The sequence below is a fragment of the Eulemur rufifrons genome, chromosome 15 (genome assembly GCF_041146395.1).
Source record: "Eulemur rufifrons isolate Redbay chromosome 15, OSU_ERuf_1, whole genome shotgun sequence".
NCBI lineage: Eukaryota > Metazoa > Chordata > Mammalia > Primates > Lemuridae > Eulemur > Eulemur rufifrons.
In genome coordinates, this window is record NC_090997.1 from 36370407 (window position 1) to 36388315 (window position 17909).

The 17909-nt window shown below is 36.7% G+C and overlaps 1 protein-coding gene across 5 annotated transcripts in view; it reads left to right on the forward strand.

The window, feature by feature from the left end:
- MYO6 (myosin VI) overlaps window positions 1-17909 on the forward strand; it is a 137027-nt gene that overhangs the window by 44581 nt on the left and 74537 nt on the right. For all 5 annotated transcript variants that reach the window (XM_069488911.1, XM_069488909.1, XM_069488912.1 and 2 more), the window contains exons 2-3: window positions 12638-12780; window positions 16986-17055. In XM_069488911.1, coding sequence (XP_069345012.1) covers window positions 12664-12780; window positions 16986-17055 — 187 coding nt within the window. In that variant the 5' untranslated portion in view covers window positions 12638-12663. The remainder of the gene's footprint in view (window positions 1-12637; window positions 12781-16985; window positions 17056-17909) is intronic.

Below are 17909 nucleotides of genomic sequence, written 5' to 3' on the forward strand. Positions count from 1 at the left end.
ACATTTGCTTTGGGTTTTTTCCCTCTAATTTTTATACTAAAAGTTAGTGTAGGGTTCCAGCCTTCATTTCAAGGAATTGGAATAGCCCTCTTTCTTGATTTTTGCCTGTTTTGGGGTCTTAAGTTAGTGTTCTCAAGTGGGGAAAAGATGAGGAAGGAGAAGGCGGACATGAACTAACTTCCCCACTTTACTGTGCTTAGGGATAGTAGCACAGCTATGCTTCTGAGTACTTCCTCTCCGCCCCAAGCATTTGGGTATCTGGGACATTTATCACTTTGGTTATCCCACCTCCCAATTAATTCAGATTCTTTTAATGGCCATGGGAGGTAACTTTGTGATTTTAGGAGGTCCTAGAATCTTATTTCTGTGTGTGTGTGTGTTTTTTTTTTAGTGGGGGAGACAGGGTCTCATTCTGTCTCCCAGGTTGGAGTGCAGTGGCCCGATCATAGCTTACTGCAGCCTTGAATTCTTGGGCTAAAGCGATCCTCCCACCTTAGCATCCTGAATTAGCTGGGACTACAGGCATGTGCCACCATGCCCAGCTAATTTTTTTTTTCTTTTTTGGAGAGACGAGGTCTACTATGTTGCCTAGTTCCTGGCCTCAAGTGATCTCCTGCCTTGGCCTCTCAAAGTCCTGGGATTACAAGCATGAGCCACCATGCTCGGCCTTGTTTTTTGTTTAGAAAATGTGTACTTTTGTCTTTTTGTTTACGATGAGAAATATTAATTTTTTTTTTGATGCTGTGCCTGGCACATAATAGGAATTCAGTAAATGTTTGTAGGATGCATTTGTAATCATTTCACTCCGTGCTTCAAAGCCCTGTCCAGGCTCCACTCTCCCCCAACAGTCCTACCATAAGTGTGTGACATTATGTACTGAAAAGATGATCACATTTTGTAGGAAGACATATTTTTAAAATACTTATACAATCTCCTCATCCTATTGCTACTTTAAACAGTTTTTTATATTTATAATCGCAAAATAAATATAGTTCCTCCAATTATAAAAGTGAGAAGAACTGAAATTAAATGAATCACTCAATATTTTCTGTAGGCACTGTTTCAGAATGAATTTTTCAGAGCCTTAACATTTTAGTGTTCTGATAATTGCCTGTCCTGCTGGTGGTTGGTAGTTGAGAAATAAAAATTGTTCCTGAGGTCCATAAATATTTTTCAGTTTGTCCTTCCAAAAGCCAGTGAAATTACCATTGCCCACAAGGGTTGGGAAATATTATTAAGTTGTATGGCTGTATATAGTTGTATGGCTGACAACTTTTAATCCTGGGACACTCAACTGAGGACTAATTTTGTGAAAAAGAGTTATTGAGTCCATTAAACTTGCTTGCTTTATTTTTTTAAAAACCCAAGTGTCTGGAGGAACCAAGTACCATATTTACTGTTTCTTTCCTAGTTATTAAGACTGTTCTGTCAAAGATCCATTTCAGTAAATAATGAGCCTTTGCAGAGTTCTCCTGTGAAGTGGGAATTCCTAGCTAACCATCAACATTTACCTTCTTTTTCTTGGATTCTTATTTGCTTTACACTGAGTCACACTGAGACATGTTGCTGAGATCTTGCTGGTTCATTTGGCTCATCAGCCCTTACTTTAACCAAAGAAAATTCAAGATTGGCAGGGGGCTGAACAAATATGAATGGATCAACACAATCACTCAGAAACACCGTAAGGTATGTTCTTTAACAAAATCAAGAGGAGACAGGGCCTGGGAGCTACTGAAAAGTACTTAGGTTCCCATCTCAAGGGCCTTCAGGTGCAAGTGGATCTCCTTAATCTATTTTCAATATTTCAAAAAGCGTAATGGAAGGTTTATATTTGATATGATGAAGCTGAAGTAGGCTAAGTAAGGTGTCAAATTTCTTTGCTTTTGGTTCTTTATCTTACTGCAATAACACTACTTATTTTGTAGTTGGCAGGACTATAAAATTAATTTGTTAATTTAACAAATATGTATAATGTGTGCCAAACATTCTTCTGGGTTCTAGATTCATAGCAGTGCACAAAACAAAGCCCCTGGATAGAAGCAGCTTATGATTCTAAATAAATATATAAGTCTGTCAAATGTTAAGTGCTATAGGAAAAACAAAGCAAGGAAGCGTATTTGGGTGTGCTGGGTTTGAGTGGATAAGTGGGGTTGCTATTTTAAAGGGAGTAGTCAAAGAAGCCTCCCTGAGAAGATAGTAATGGAACAAAGACCTGAAGATAATAAGGGAGGAAACCATACTGCTATCTTTCAGGCAGAGAAATCAGATCAGCAAATTCCAGAGTCCTGAAATGGATGCATGTTCAGTGTGTTTAAGACACAGCAAGGCATTATGGGTCAAGGAGAGTGAGAGGGAGAGTAGGAGGGGCCAACATCAGAGAGGTTATGTGCAAGCGGGACAATTTGTGAGGGTCTTGTGGGCCACTGTAAAGAATCAGGCTTTTATGTGAGATGGGAGGCATTTGGTGAGTGTTGAGCAGAGATAGGATAGGACTTACATTATAAGAAGTGCCAGATTGACTGCTATACAGAGAACTAAGTCTGTTTAGGTAAAGGGAGGAAGCAGGAAAACCAATCAGAAGCTACTGTGGTAATCTCAGTGAGAGATGTTGTTGAGGGTCAGGGTGGAATTGGTTGCGTTCGTGAGAACTAGTCAGATTCTGGGTACAATCTGAAGGTAGGACCAACAGGATTTGCTGAAAGATTGAATGTAGAATGTGAGAGAAAGAGGGGAGTCAGGGATGATTTCAGTTTTCGGCATGTGCAACTACTGAGGATGAAATTGTCATTGATTGAGAAGAGGATGACTATGCAAGGAACATATTTAAAAGTGGGGATAGGTGGTCAGTTTAGGATATGAAAAGTTGGAGATGGTTGTTGATTTCCTAAGTAGGGTGTTGAGCAGGCTATGAGCTTTAGATGTCTGGAGTTTAGGGGAGAGGTGTCAGTGGAGATGGGAATTTGGGCATTGTTACATATTAATACCATTGATGCCATTGTTAGACATATGTGTAATGCTTAAAGCCTTAAGACTAGATGAGATAATGTTTAAAGGCAGGAGATGAGAGTTGATAGAGAAAAGGTCCAAGAATTTATCCCCAAGGATCATAAGAAAGATCTAGTTAAAGGAGAACAAAAAAGAGCTTAGGGCAGTACAGGAAGAAAACCAGAAGTAGAAGTAAAAAAGAAAACAACATGCTTCAAGGAAGGAGAGTACTTAAGTGTATCAAATGTTGCTTCATATTCAAGTAAGATGAGGATTAAAAGTTGATTGTGTTAAAGAAAATGTGGTGTACATATATATGCCTTGTAATACTACTCAGCCATTAAAAAAAAAAGAATGAAATCATGCCTTTTGTAGCAACATGGATGGAACTGGAGGCCGTTATCTTAATTGAAAAACTCAATTCAGGTGATGGGTACACGAAAAGCCCAGACTTCAGCACTATGTACTGTATATCCATGTAACAAAACTGCACTTGTATCCCCTAAATCTATAAAAATTTAAAAGATGAAAGAAAAAAAAAAAAGAAAGTTGATCATGTGATTTAGTAATGTCAAAATGTAGAGGTCATTGGTGTTCTTGAGGAGTGGGGGTGTAAGCCTGATAGGAATAGGTTCAAGAGAGGATGAGAGTGAGAAAATAGGGACCATGAGTATAGACAACTAATGGAATTGCAAGAGGGGGAAGCTGATGCAGGAGAGTATGCAGAGTGATGCAGACGGACTGTCCTTGCAGGGCTAGCAGGGGATAGGATCCTGGTGGGTGAATGGAGAGATAGTTTTAGATATGAGTAAGAATACTTTGGCCTTAGTAACAGAACAGAAAAAGGAACATATGGGCACAGGTGCAGATTGGTAAGTAGATGTTGTGGTGAGAGCTTGAGGTGTGGTTAATTATTATTAAAAATGAGAAAAATTTGCCATTTGTGTTTTTAGAGATAGTCTTCAAAGCATGTTGTGGAGTGTGGCTGGAAATAATTAAGTGGCCCTTGAAAACAAATTTGAAAAGATAGTTTAAGTTTCTCATTTTGTAGAATATATGTATATATTTATTGCATATCTATGTTGATATGTCATTTAAGAAAGAAATGATAATATAAAGATATTCATAAGTGATTCAAGAAATGAAAAATTCCAATGGAAAGCTCCAGTCCTTTTCATTCTCTCCCTGATTCTCAGCTCTTTATTTAAATGCAATATTAACTGGAAGACAAAATTAGCTTCCTGCAAAAGGTATATTTACCTTTTATTAATAGCACAGGCCACTCAAGGTAAGAAGTTCTAGTTTGCATTTCCTTATAGTCTACTCATTAAAATATTTAAATACAAACACAAATTAAGACTTTATAAGTAAGAAATAATAAACATGTTAATGTTTACAAAAGACGTAATGAGAGGGTTTTCATAAAGCCTTTATATATCTTTTAAACTATATTTATTTCTTATGCTATTAAAAAATAGGTTAGGAGAACATAGTATTATATAACAGTCTTTTTCCAGATCTAGTGACAAGTATAAACCACTGGTACAGACAGGAGGCTCAATTAGGCAAAGCTGTGTAATGCAGTGATTCCGAGTTTGGACTTGGGATCACACAGGATTCAAATCTGCCTCTGCCCTTGTTTCTTAATTGTCTCTATTTGGGCAAATTGCCTAAACTTTTGAACCTCTGTTTCAAAAACAGGGATGATTTAGCTCCCTCCCAGGGTTGTAAAAATTAAGATTACATAAAAAGTACTTCAGTGCAATGTCTAGTGCATACTGATTGGTTTGTGAAATGTGATTTTGTGTGAGAAGACAATTCAGTTTGTCTTTAATTCCTGGTTTTGTGTGATACGTACATGTGCAAGCACACATACACACATAGCCCAAGTTACTCAAGTTAGCAGAGTTTTAAAAAACTTAGTTTTATGAATTACATGAGGACTTTATTGAATATCCTGGAATTTATTGGCTTATTTATAAAAGAATGATAGAAGTTGCAGTTGAACAGCAACCTCTACTCTTCCTTTTTAATTTGTATACCTCTTGGAGTTTATTCCTCCTGATCATTAGTATTTGAGGTTTTGTTTTGGGATTTTTTTTTTTTTTTTTTCCTGTTCAGGAGAAATATGTTGCCTGGATTGGATTGGACTTGGGACCACTTCTTAAAATGACCTTGCTACTTGTAGGTGAAAATCTTCAACTTCTGTTTGGGGACATTTGGGGAGAGTTAAAATGCCAAGATGTGTTTAAAAGACCAAGGATTGTTCAGACTTCTTATCACCTTCGTTTTGCTCACGTACAGACCTTTTAGTCCTTCAAAAATCTGAGTAACATCGGTCCAAGGCCTGTGATCCAAACTGCAGAATGTTTCAGTTTGAGCAGAATGGGACCGTTTCATGCAGGACCCTTCTGGAGAAGAGGCCTTCCTTTGGTCTGAAAAATACCTTGCTTCCTGGAAATTGGTTGTTCCTTTCATTTACCACTTTTTGGAAGACTAATATTATCCCCTGGGGGAAAAAAATGAGTCAAAGTCTTAACTCTTTTACTAACACCTTTTTTTGAAAGACCAACAAACTTTTAAGTAACTTTCAGATCTAGCACAAATTGCAGCACTGAGTTCAGGTGGGATGTAATCATTGGATAAGAAATAAGATTAGTTGCAGCATATGGAAAATTTAAATCACCTGAGATAAATTAATATCTTGCTACTATATTCTGGTATCTTAACATTTGTGAAATAAATTTGGAGCTTCTGAAGTAACCTGGGATGTTTAGTTTCTGAAGAATTCAGGGATTTTCTAGAATAGTCTTACCTTTTGGCCAGGTTATCTACAAAGATTGTCTTCATGTAGTATTTGAATTATGTCTAAATCCAGATCTGTTTTGTGATAATAATTTATACAAGAGTTTATGTCTGAAGTTTGAAAATCTAGAAGAAAATCATTTAACCAGTTCTCACAGTTCAGATTGTGTGGTATTTTTGGTAATTTTCCTGATAGTGTCAGTTTTCAAAATTTTTTTGAACATGTGTTTCTAATTCTTTTTTAAAAATTATTTATTAATATGAGGGGAGTGATTTTCTTTTCTTTCTTTCTTCTTTTTTTTTTTTTTTTGAGACTGGGTCTCAGTCTGTCACCCTAGGTAGAGTGCAGTGGCATCATTGTAGTTCACCAAAAACTCAAACTCCTGGGCTCAAGCAATTCTCCTGCCTCAGCCTGCTGAGTAGCTAGAACCACAGATATGTGCCACCACACCCGGCTAATTTTTCTATTTTTAGTAGAGACTGGGTCTCGCTTTTGCTCAGGCTGGTCTCAAACTCTTGAGCTCAAGCAATCCTCCGTCAAATCTTCTTTTAAGATGTTTAAAAATACTTAATAACCATATGATAAACTTATTAATGAAATATTTGCTTTTATTTTTTTACCCTCTTTTTTGTTAGCACATTAATCTTAGCTACACCAGTTAAGTTGAAGTTAGCCTTGGTGTTTGCTGTTTTTAAGAACCAAGTGATAATGGACTTAGCTTTAAAAATCAGTTGCTACATAGGAGTTTCTTAGGCTATATTTGGAAGTCACTTTGTAAAAATGGTCAATCAGGACCAGGGCTGTGATCATCTGGGCCTGCAGAAAGGGTGTCATAGCAGGCATAGTCATTTCTCTTTTTTCATGTCTTATACTGAAAAACAATTGATCTCTGTATTTTCTCATCAGTATCTCAGCGTAAAGCAATACCTGGCACATAGTAGGTGTTGAATATATATTCATTGAAAAAATGAACAAATAAATATCAAAATTACATCTTTACTAAATTGAGGTAGTTATTTTTTGGAGGTAATAATCTTGAGATGTTTTCTTATATTTTTGTCCTGAGTTTAGACTTAGTGGTGGGTAATCTCTCCGCATTGTTAATGTTTATTGTTGATAAAGCCAAGATGTTGACAATAAATTTCAATACTAATGTTCAGTTAATTCATAACACAGTATTATAGCAATAAAATAATTCCCATACTTTGCACAACTAGCTGAAGAAGATTAACTAGGATATATTTTCTAAGAAGGCCTTTTCAAAGGTAATTTAGTAACTAAAGGAAACCCTGTTAAAATGTTTTTTGAGAATTTTGGCTTAGAATTTATTTGGTATAAATAAGTTCCTATGGAACTGAAATGCTCAATGAAAGATTGTGCTAGGTACATGCAAAATGCACTAGCCACAGCCAACTGTTACCTGGTGCCCATTTTTCTCACAGTACCTGGACACCAGGGAAGCTTATAGCCTTTCGGGATACACTGATACAGGTAAGGGAAGTCGCCAGTTTACAGTTTGTGTGCCAAAGGTGCACATAACATTGTTTTGATCAGCAAAGCCAGTGCCTGGCCAGATGAAAGAGTAATCTTTTTAAAAGGCAAATTTGATACATCTACCTCACCCCTGCATACCCCCTCGCCCCCACCACCAGAATTTAAGATCTCCAAGGGCAGGGATTTTGCCAATTTCGTTTACCTTTCTATTCCAAGTGATTGTTTTCTTATTAGCTAGAAAGCTCCCTGAAGTCAGACACCATGCCTCCTTTTGTTCACCTTTCTGTCCCCAGCACCTAGCAATATGTGGTACATAGTAGGTAGCTAAATAAGTAACAGTTAACAGAACGAATGTCTCCAAGATAGAAGAGTTCTTTCTACTTGTCGTGTTTAGTGCTTCTCTCTTCCTTTTTGGTATCTTATTCTAGATCTTTCAGCACAAGCCCAAATTACTTGTATCCAGTGCTCAATTTCTGATACCCTAGCTAATAAAATATAAGGTGGTGTTATGTATCACAATTATACTTTTTAAAGGGAAAGAATATGGGTGTGTGTGTATTTGTCACTCTCACCTCCGATAAGTTTGCTCCCAGGGAGGCTCTTGGTGATATGTTTTTCACCTTTCAACAAAGAATAAATGAAAAGTTAGCATAGTACCTCTGAAAGGCTACAGGTTGTCTTCTGTAGATTACCTAGTGCATCTAGGTGGATTACCTGTAGTGCTTCTGGATTACTTCTCTTATAAAACACTGCTCTATTGGCTTACTGCTTTGACTACCATTGAAGCCATTGTGATTCATGAACCTTTGGATATGACCTGCTCTTTTTTTTCCTTTTTTCTCTCATCTCTGTGAAAATGTGTAGTATCTTTTCTTTATTTCTGGTTTTCTGAAATTTGACAGTGGTGTCTTTTTGTGTGTTTGTCTATTTTTCAGTTGCATTGTTGAGGCCTGAGTACACATTTTGGCTAGATGGTAAAAAATCATGTCTTTCAGTTCTGGTGACTTTTTTTTTTTTTTTGATATTTGAAATCTTTCTCCCTCTTTTGGGGATTGGAGGGGTTTTTCTTGGTATTTAGATGCTGAGTCCTTTTACTAATCTTATTTTTGTATCTTTTTTCCCCTAGTTTCTAACTCTTTTTCTTTTTTTCTTGGCTCTCTGAAAGATTGCCTCAGCTTTATCTTCTATATCTTCTAGTGAATATTTCCTTTCTACTATTACATTGTTAAAGAAAAATTATTCTGACATTTGTTAAAACAGTAAGGAACGCTTTATTCAGAACTATTGCTGTCAGGGTATATTAGTCTACTAGAAGTGTATTAGTCTGTTCAAGCTGTCATGACAAAGTACCACAAACATTTACATGAAACAATAGAAATTTATTTCCTCACAGTTCAGGAATCTGGAAATCTGAGATCACCGTGTCCGCATGGTTGGGTTCTGGTAAGAGCTCTTTTCCTGGCTTGCAGATGGCTGGCTTTTTGCTGTGTGCTCATATAGCCTTTCCTTGGTGCATGTGCTTGGGAGAAAGAGAGACCTCACTCTCTCTCTCTCTTCCTCTTTTTATAAAGCCACCAATCCAATCTGATTAGAACCCTACCCTTATGACCTCTTAACCTTAATTACTTCCTAAAAGCCCTGTTGCCAAATGTAGTCACATTGGGGGTTAGGGCTTAAACATAAAAATTTGGGGGGAATAAAATTCAATCCATATCAGACACATACACTCAGTTCATAGCAAGGGGCTGTGGTCCCCAAACCACCCCCCACTGTCCGCAGCCTGTTAGGGACCACTCCTCCCCTACCTGCCTCCCATCCGTGGGAAAATTGTCTTCCATGAATCTGGTCCCTGGTGCCAAAAAGGTTGGGGACCACTGGCAAGGGTATTGCAGTAGAGGAGAGATGGGGCTCAACTCTGAAAAGCAAAGACAGCTGAGGATTTATAGCCAAGGAGCAGAGTGAGGGGGTCAGTGGATGGATGGAAAATTACCAAGAGGAGACATCAAGGGTATGGAGATTCTTGCTAAACTGACTTAACAGGATTCTTCCTGCAGGCAGGTCAGAGGTGGGGGATTGGAACTTGATCAGATATCAAGGGTAGGGGATTCTCTCTAAATTCACTTAGCATAACTCTTGCTAAAACTGGGCTGTGCAGGCGTGGCAAGGGTAGGACAGAGGTGGAAGACTAAGGTCATGGCCTTGTCAAGTAGAGGGCCCTAACTAAAGTTTGGCTCAAGGAGAGAGTCTGTTAGTACATGGCAATTTTTATATGCACACCCTTAATTGTTCCTGATGTTTCTTATTCTAGAGACCCCTCTCTTTGTCTTCCCTGGAGAATAACCTCTAGATTTCTCTTGGTGGACTTGGGGGGTAGGGTATTTGTCCAGCAATGTGGAGTGTGTGTGTGGTTGGTGTAAGGAAATCTCTTTCTCAAACAACTATCACCTAGCCTTCCTTATTTTAGATTCCTTCTTTTTACCATGGTTCTATAACTGTCTTGTACTATAGTATAATCTGGGTTGGTTTTCGTCTTTCTCGTTTCTTGATTTGGGATTTAGCTTTCTTGGGTTTGCCAAGTCAGTTGCCTCTCAGCCATTTGCTTTCCAACTTACAAAATGTTGCTATTAATAGTTTCTTCTTTGGTTCTCCCCACCTTCATGGGCTGATGTCTTTTTAAAGAATCCCTTTACTGTAGACTTAGGGCTTTGATGAAGGAGCAACATTAGATATGTGCTTTTAAATTTGTTAACTGGGAAGCTGCAATAGACAGTTTAAATTGGGAAAGCAATTTGAATAGTTCAAGGGAATTCGGCACTCTTTTTTGGACTTTGGGAGTTTTGCTTTACTGTGATTTTTTTTTTTTCCAGATAATTATTCCTAAATGATCCCTTATGACTATTCTGTAATTTCTCTTTGTATTTAAAACAACCACAACTCCATTGTCTTGAAATTGGTGGCTTCAAATAAGGGATGTGGGGGGAGGAAGGGGGACAGGTGTGACTGGTATCGATTGGGTGCCATTAGAATGGTGATCTCAGTTTTTTGTCACTTAATCCTCATGGCAATTCTGTATAGTAAGCAATATTATCCCACCAAATGGATAAGGATAAAGATAAAAATCAGAGAGATTAAGTAACTTGCTTTAAGGGGTAGCCAGAAAGTCGTAGAGCTCAGTTTCAAGCCTAGGTTTTAAGACCTTTCAACTCTTTCTAGTCTACCCTCTCCTTTTACTCTTCCCAAACTGTGTGAACAATTTGTTCATTCACCTGTGAATATTGGGTAGCCTGCTCTGTTCTGGACCTTAGGGATATAGAGGAATATTCCATGCCCAGATGGAACAGAAATGACATGATCAGATTTACCTTTTAGTGGAATTACGAGTGATCTCTGTGGATTGGCAAGAATAGAAGCAGGCAGCTAAGTTAATTACAGAAGTCCTGGTAAAAAGGTAATGTTGGTTTAGACTTGGATGGCAGAGGAGATGCAGAGAAGTAGGTAGGTAGATTTGAAATGGCCATTGGAGGTAAAGCAAACAAGATTCTGTGGGTGATATGAATTTGAAAGGAGGAATTGAGGATGACTCTGGGTTTGATGTGAACTGAGTGGTGTTAGTGTCTTTACTGATATGGGGAGGAACAGGCTGGGGTGGTGGGCCACAATAATAATATAATAATAATGTTGTATCTATCAGATAAGGAGGTGCAAAGTAGGCAAGTAAACATCTGGGAACTAAACGTGGGTCTGGGCTGGAGAAATAAATTTGGCCATCACTCACATATGAATGGTATTTAAAGCCATGGGACTAGGTTATATAGGGGAAGAGTATAGATGTATGTGTGGTGTAGTGTAAGTCTGAAGCAGTATTATTGATTCACTTCTATGGAGAATCTTCATCTAGTTTGTTAACTTAGAATTATATGTAAACCTAATAGCATTTGCTGGTTAGGGAAAGCAACCTACCCTGTAGCCACTGTATGGAAGATGTTAACCAACAAGCAAATTGCAAACATACCCATAGTTCGCTGCTTTTTGACTGAAGTGTATGTCAAACATCCTAACTGTCATGGGAGGCTATACCTGAGAGCATCCACCTGTGTATCCCAGATTTGAGAATAACACACAAGAGGAGCATTAAAGCACATAAATCAGCTCTTCTTTGAATATAGATAAGTAGTGAAAAAATAAGTTCCCATTGAGATGGCTGAAACTAGAACATCTTGGATCTCTCATTAGCTGATTCACTATTACACAGTAGTAGTCTTATGCCATCCAAGTTCATTAAAACGAGGTATTTTTCCTGTCATGGATTTTTTTTGGCTACTCTCAGTAGGCAGAATTATAAATGTTAAATCTCAGAATGCCAACTATGAAAGAAGAAGAATTGAACAATTAGATTAGAATTCACAATAGGCAAAAACTGGAAACCATTCAAATGTCCATCAGTGGGTAAACAATTGTGGTATAGTCATTCAGTGGACTAATATACACAACAGCAGGGATGGATATGTTGAATACCAAAGACGTTTTGTTGAATGAAAGAAGCCAGACACAAAAGCATACATACTGCATGATGGCATTTATATGAAATCCAAGGACAGGCAGAAACTAACAGAACAGTGGGGATGGCCATGGCTATGGGGATTGATCGAAAGGAGGCATGAGACGACTTTTTGGGACAATGGAAGTGTTCTATGTATTGATTGGGGGTGTTTGTGAAATGGTTATATTCATTCGTCCAAATCCATCAACCTGTATGCTTAGAGTTGTACATTTCACTATATGGAAGTCTTGCCTCAATGAAAAATAACAAGAATAAAAACAGTATGTTGAGCAGTTCTATGATAATGATCGTAGGAAACACATTCCTGCATTCTCAGAGTGTGAGGGAAAGTTTGCCAGGGGAAGTAATCTCCCTATTTATCTTGCTTTTCAGCTCTTAGCTATCTCCACACTATGCCATCCATTCCTATGACTGTTTAACTTATTGTACAAACCAGAATACTTTAGGAAGTAAAAGGAGTGTTATTATAGATTACACTGGGACAACAGGTGAAAACTATGACGGTTTCTACTTCCGTACTAGTCAGCGTGTACCGCTCCACTGCATTGCAACTGCAGGAAGGCAGTAGCAGAGTAGGATTTACCTGAGGGCAGAGCAGCTTCTGCTTGGCCTTATCTACAGGTGATACAGGGGTGGGTGTGGGGGCAGCAGGCAGGAGGGAGGAGGTGGGGATTATCTGTGGCAGGAGTAGATGTGTTTCTGTGAGTTGCAATTTACATATGAACTTTCAAAAAAGATGTTATTTGTTTTATATATCTAAAGTTATTCACTTGCTTTGTTTTCTGAAATAGGAAACAGTCGATAGCCCCCTTCAAAAATGGAGGATGGAAAGCCTGTTTGGGCGCCACACCCTACAGATGGATTTCAAATGGGCAACATTGTGGATATTGGCCCTGACAGCTTAACAATTGAACCCTTGAACCAGAAAGGCAAGGTGAGTTTCTCAGAAAGATGTCAAAATATGATTTCTTTCAAAGATAGTATTTGTTTTTCAAAAGAGATATGTGTCTACCTTATCAATGAAGAAGTAGATATTCCTGGCACTGTATATGGGAAAGCAAATTTCTGGTAAGTGAATCTTAGTTTTCTGCTGGCTTCTTTGATTAGATCAGAAGTACATACCCTAGGGAAAATACGGTGTCCTGTGATAAAATCAGGCAGAAATTTAGTGAGCCTTTCATTCCTTTTTTTTTTTCCTACATTTCTTTGATCATCCAGTTCTTATTGAGCCATATTACCAAAGTTAATAGTTGTGTATATGATGTGCTCAACATGTTACGAAGTAAAAATATAAAAAGTAAATGGGGCTATATTATCAAATTTTGATTTTTGCTTTAGCTTCTAGATAAAGTCTTTTTTAAAAGCTTTTTATCCCCTGCACTTATCAGCATGGGATTTGGGTAAATATATTTCTATTAAGTAAAGGTACTTAAACCTATCTATCTACTGTTATTTTTATGGTAATGATAGTTTTTAAAACTTAAAAATATGCTTTAATTCTGTACACGTGGCATCTATTTCCTTGTATTCTTAAACAAACTAGATAGTATTACAAAATGGAAGTTTGGAGGAAAAGTGACCAGGAGTCGTAAATTGCTCACAGAGAAGGCATCCATTGTAAATATCTCTCTTTCAGTATTCATGGGGGTACTGGTAGGGTCTGTTTTTGTGGGAGAATTTCACAATTTTCAGTTTAATAAGTATTCCTGTTAAACAGTTCTTCTGACTAAATTAAATTTGCGGATGTCATTTCTGTTTACTTTAGACTGCAAATGTTCATGAATAATTTATATTCTACCGATACATGGTTAACTAATGCCATATGACTGCCATCCTTCTCGGAACCTTAGAAAAACAAGGTGGATCTCTCATGAGGTCTTTTCACAGAGAAAACTATTCTATTACTGTAAACAACCCAGGAACTGAAATGCATAATATATAATGTGCCATGTTAGAGGAGGCCAATTAAAGATACCCTCAGGAAAGGAAAGACAAAGTGTTTCTAGTTTTTCCTCTTATTAACAGGTATCTATTTGTACTTACAATGCAGTACATGTTAAAAAAAAGAAAGAATTAAAAAAATAAACCCAGTTACTTTATATATTTGATTTTTATTTAATATATTTTATGAGCATAGTAAATCAAGAGGCCAAAATGAAATGAAGGGTATATTCCCTAGGCATATTCTGTTATGTACATTCTGTTATAGCCACAGATGACAAAATAATTTAGTTCAAGTATAGAAGAAACTTGATTTATGGTGATATGTTTTTTCATATTTCAAATATTTTAATGTGCTTTAGACTGTGCCTTATTAATATTAATCAGATGCATATGTAGAACCAATAAAACAGTTTAAATTATGGAGTCATGTAAATTTTATAGATCTGTAGATAATTCTACAAACTAAAGTGTAAATTTCTTTTCACAGAAATCTTTTTGGAGGATTAACAAATTCTCAGGGCTTACTTTTAATTTTTTCCCTCTACTTTCTGATCAGGGTCTTAATAAACAGTGTCATAATAACCAGATTGCTAAAAAGATCCATAAGAGAAGCAATTTCTTGCCTAGATAAATCATGGTCAGAGGTCATCAGCCTTTAAATGTTATTAAGGAATTAAGTGCATAAAGTGATAGGCCAGTCAAGCGCACCTGTGTGCTAGTAACAGTGGAATGATTGTGAGGAAGGGTGGAATACACCTTTGATAATGACAATGGCTTTTCAAGTTTTTTGTGAGCCATCATAAGAAATAGATTTTACACTGCATTAGATGTGGGGTGTGTGTCTATGCATGTGAATTTATAAGAAATTGGGGAGGAGCTAAGGAAGAGGGGAAAATATAAACGTATGTATTGCCACAGATCTGTACACTTAAAAATGATAAAGATGGCAAATTATTAAAAAAAGACATCAGATTTGCATGTCAATAAGTATGAGTTGTGTGTGTGTGTTTGTGTACTTAAAAATGAAACAGTTGGTCAAATGCAGCATACTTAGCACGTTATGCATTCTGATATTTTTTAATATCTTTTATTCTGTTAAAAATGCTACCTTGACCCCCTAAATTGATTTCATGTTCCATATTTGCAGCAGACTGACCTAAAGGCTGACGCCCTAAATACATGGCATATAAGGGTCTAAATTTTCTTTTCCCTGTCCACTTTGCTGGTCTTACATTTTTGTCAACCAATAGTCTCCCCCTGTATCTTGCCGTATACTTAACTTTTGTGGGCCTGTTTCTCCTTCTCTTCCACAAGTGTTTATCAGGTCCTCACCATGACCCTGGTGATGTTGGGTGCTTTGTGTCATTGCTCACTGTACTTCTTTTGCCCAGAATGCCACACTCTATAGCCCTTTGCTTAGCAAATACTTATTTTTCTTTGAAGACTCTGATTGAGGTCACCTTCTTTTTGAAGTTTTCCGTCTGATACTCTCTCCTTCCTCCCATGCAATAGAATTGATGGTTGATTACTTTTTCCTTTGAGGAGTGGTATAAATTCTTAGCTCTCCTGTAATCTTTATTGGAGTTGATTGTTTACATTTCTCTTCCACTCCCTATGAGACTGTGTTATCTTAAGTTTGGGGCTATTTTATTTGTCTCTTTTGTCATTGGAGCTTGATGAACTTTATTTGATGTGTGGTAGGTGTTTAATAGGGGGATCAATGTGTGCTTTCTTACGTAATTTTCTTTTGATAGGAGAAAAAAGCCCCCTCCTTCTAAGAGGAAACAAATTTTCTCTTGAAGGGAAGAGGAAGATGGGGCTTGTGGTAATTTGGGGGATGAAGGAGAGTGAGAAGCCAGCTTCCAGGACTCATTACTGGCCTTCCCTGCTGCTCTTAACCTTATTCCAGCAACTTTATCATTGCCTTCCCTCGCTCCCCCTCCCTTAGCCCCAATCTTCTAACTTCCTGGAGCCTTTTTTATTTGGGTGACTCCTACAAGGCTGGAACCAACTCCTGGAGTCTAGGGAGTCCTTGCTCTTTTTGCCATGGCTATGAAAAGTAGGCACATAGGTCTATGACATTAGCAGTTATTTCTGAATGCATTTTCCTATAGAATCATTGTTATAAATTATGGATTCTTTTATATTACCATTAATATACTTAATGCACGTTATGGATTAATTTTGCTTTTGTGGTCTATCCTATAAACCTTTCCATTATTTGTAACAGTAAGAACATGTGTAATAGGTTCCAAATAATTAACTACCAGAGTGTTTAGAGCATAATAGTTTTCTAAGTTGGGTCTGACCTTCAATTAAGGTAGTCCCAGCAGCCTATTTTACTCTGTGAACTACAGTGCTAGCCTTGTCTTATACCCTTGCATATATGTACATATATAGAGAGTTCTAAAAGTATTATTTTAAAACAATTGTGCCATTTTTTCCTTAAAGTTTTATTTGATACGGTTGGAAACTTCAACCACAAGAGTAATTGTAATTGTTTGAGAAGTACTGCATAAATTTATAAATAACTATCAGAATGACATGGATTAAAATTTAATTCTCTTTAGATGTAATTTGAGATCATTTGTTCTCTCTTACAAGATGCTATCTTAATTCTGCAGCGTCTACCATAACATTCAAGTGGTAAAATAAATGAAAGGTTATTCATGGATACCTGTAATTTTATGAACCAGGTATTTTTGGATACTACTTATATTTCTGACACATTTTTGTGTAGGAATTTGTGTCAAATATGTTTTACTCAAATAATAGTATTTATTAAATAATACTCTATTCTGTTATATCTGAATGCTACTTTTTCCTTTTTTAAAACAATAAAATTGCTGTATATACAAATATCAAAATTATTTTTAAAAAGTTGTTAAATAGCATATCTGTGTAAAATTTAATATACTTCTTGTTTTGTCCCATTCTAGGGGTTAAGAGCCTAGGATGCTTATTTACTGATTTCCATTATTGATTTCATGTCTATGGTAATAGTAGATAATATTTTTGAGCAAAATTATTATCCTCGTTTTGGATTAATGACTTTTTAAGTAGTAGGATCTGTATTATATTTTAATAAAGAGCATAGTGTTGCCATTATTACAATATATGCAACTAATTAAGCTCCTTTATTTTTCTTGCTATTTATAAGCCTCAAGTTTAATGAGCTTTTGTTTTGTTTGTTAGACATTTTTGGCTCTCATGAACCAAGTGTTCCCTGCAGAAGAGGACAGTAAAAAAGATGTGGAAGATAATTGTAAGTATCAAGTTAAAAATTAGTTCTCAGCACAGAAAAGCAACTGTCCTTCCAAAAATAAATCAGTGTTTATATTACTAGTATAGCATATTGGTTCTGAAAAAAATCTAGCTTTTTGACATGAGGGTTCAAATAAATGGAGGAGCTCAAAGTTCTGAATTTATTATTGTCTCACATTTGCACTTTGGTGAAAGACTCTCTTGAATGTCTTTTTAGTGTTATTTCAGTTGTGCAAATGTGGGAAATGGTAATAATTTACTGTGAGGTTTGAATGAAAGGTCTCTTTTTAACCGTTTTGAAAGTTGTTTTGAATCTTATCTAAAGCCAGGTGATTTTTGTAGTAGTATATGTGATTTAGTAATTTGGAAGTTAAGTCAGTAAGAGTCATTTAACATCATGTTTGAAGCAAACAAACATTTAAAAAAAAATACCATTTAATGGCTGGGCATGATGGATCATGCCTGTAATCCTAGTGCTTTAGGAGGCTGAGGCAGGAGGATCACTTGCGGTCAGGAGTTCAGGACCAGCCTGAACAAGAGCCAGATCCTGTCTCTACTAAAAATAGAAAAATTAGCCAGGCATGGTGGCATGCTGGGAGGCTGAGGCAGGAGGATCGCTTGAGCCCAGAAGTTTGAGGTTGCAGTGAGCTATGATCACGCTGCTGCAGTCTAACTCCATCTAAAAAAAAAAACTCCCAAAACAAAAAAACTGTTTAATAACTACTAATTGAAATATTTGTTTCAGAACATGATATTAAAATACAATATTAACAGGACTTATAAATAACATGTTTGGTAACAAAAACCTTTATCCACTGAATAGACAATGTTTATTCTTACATTTTCAAAATTAAG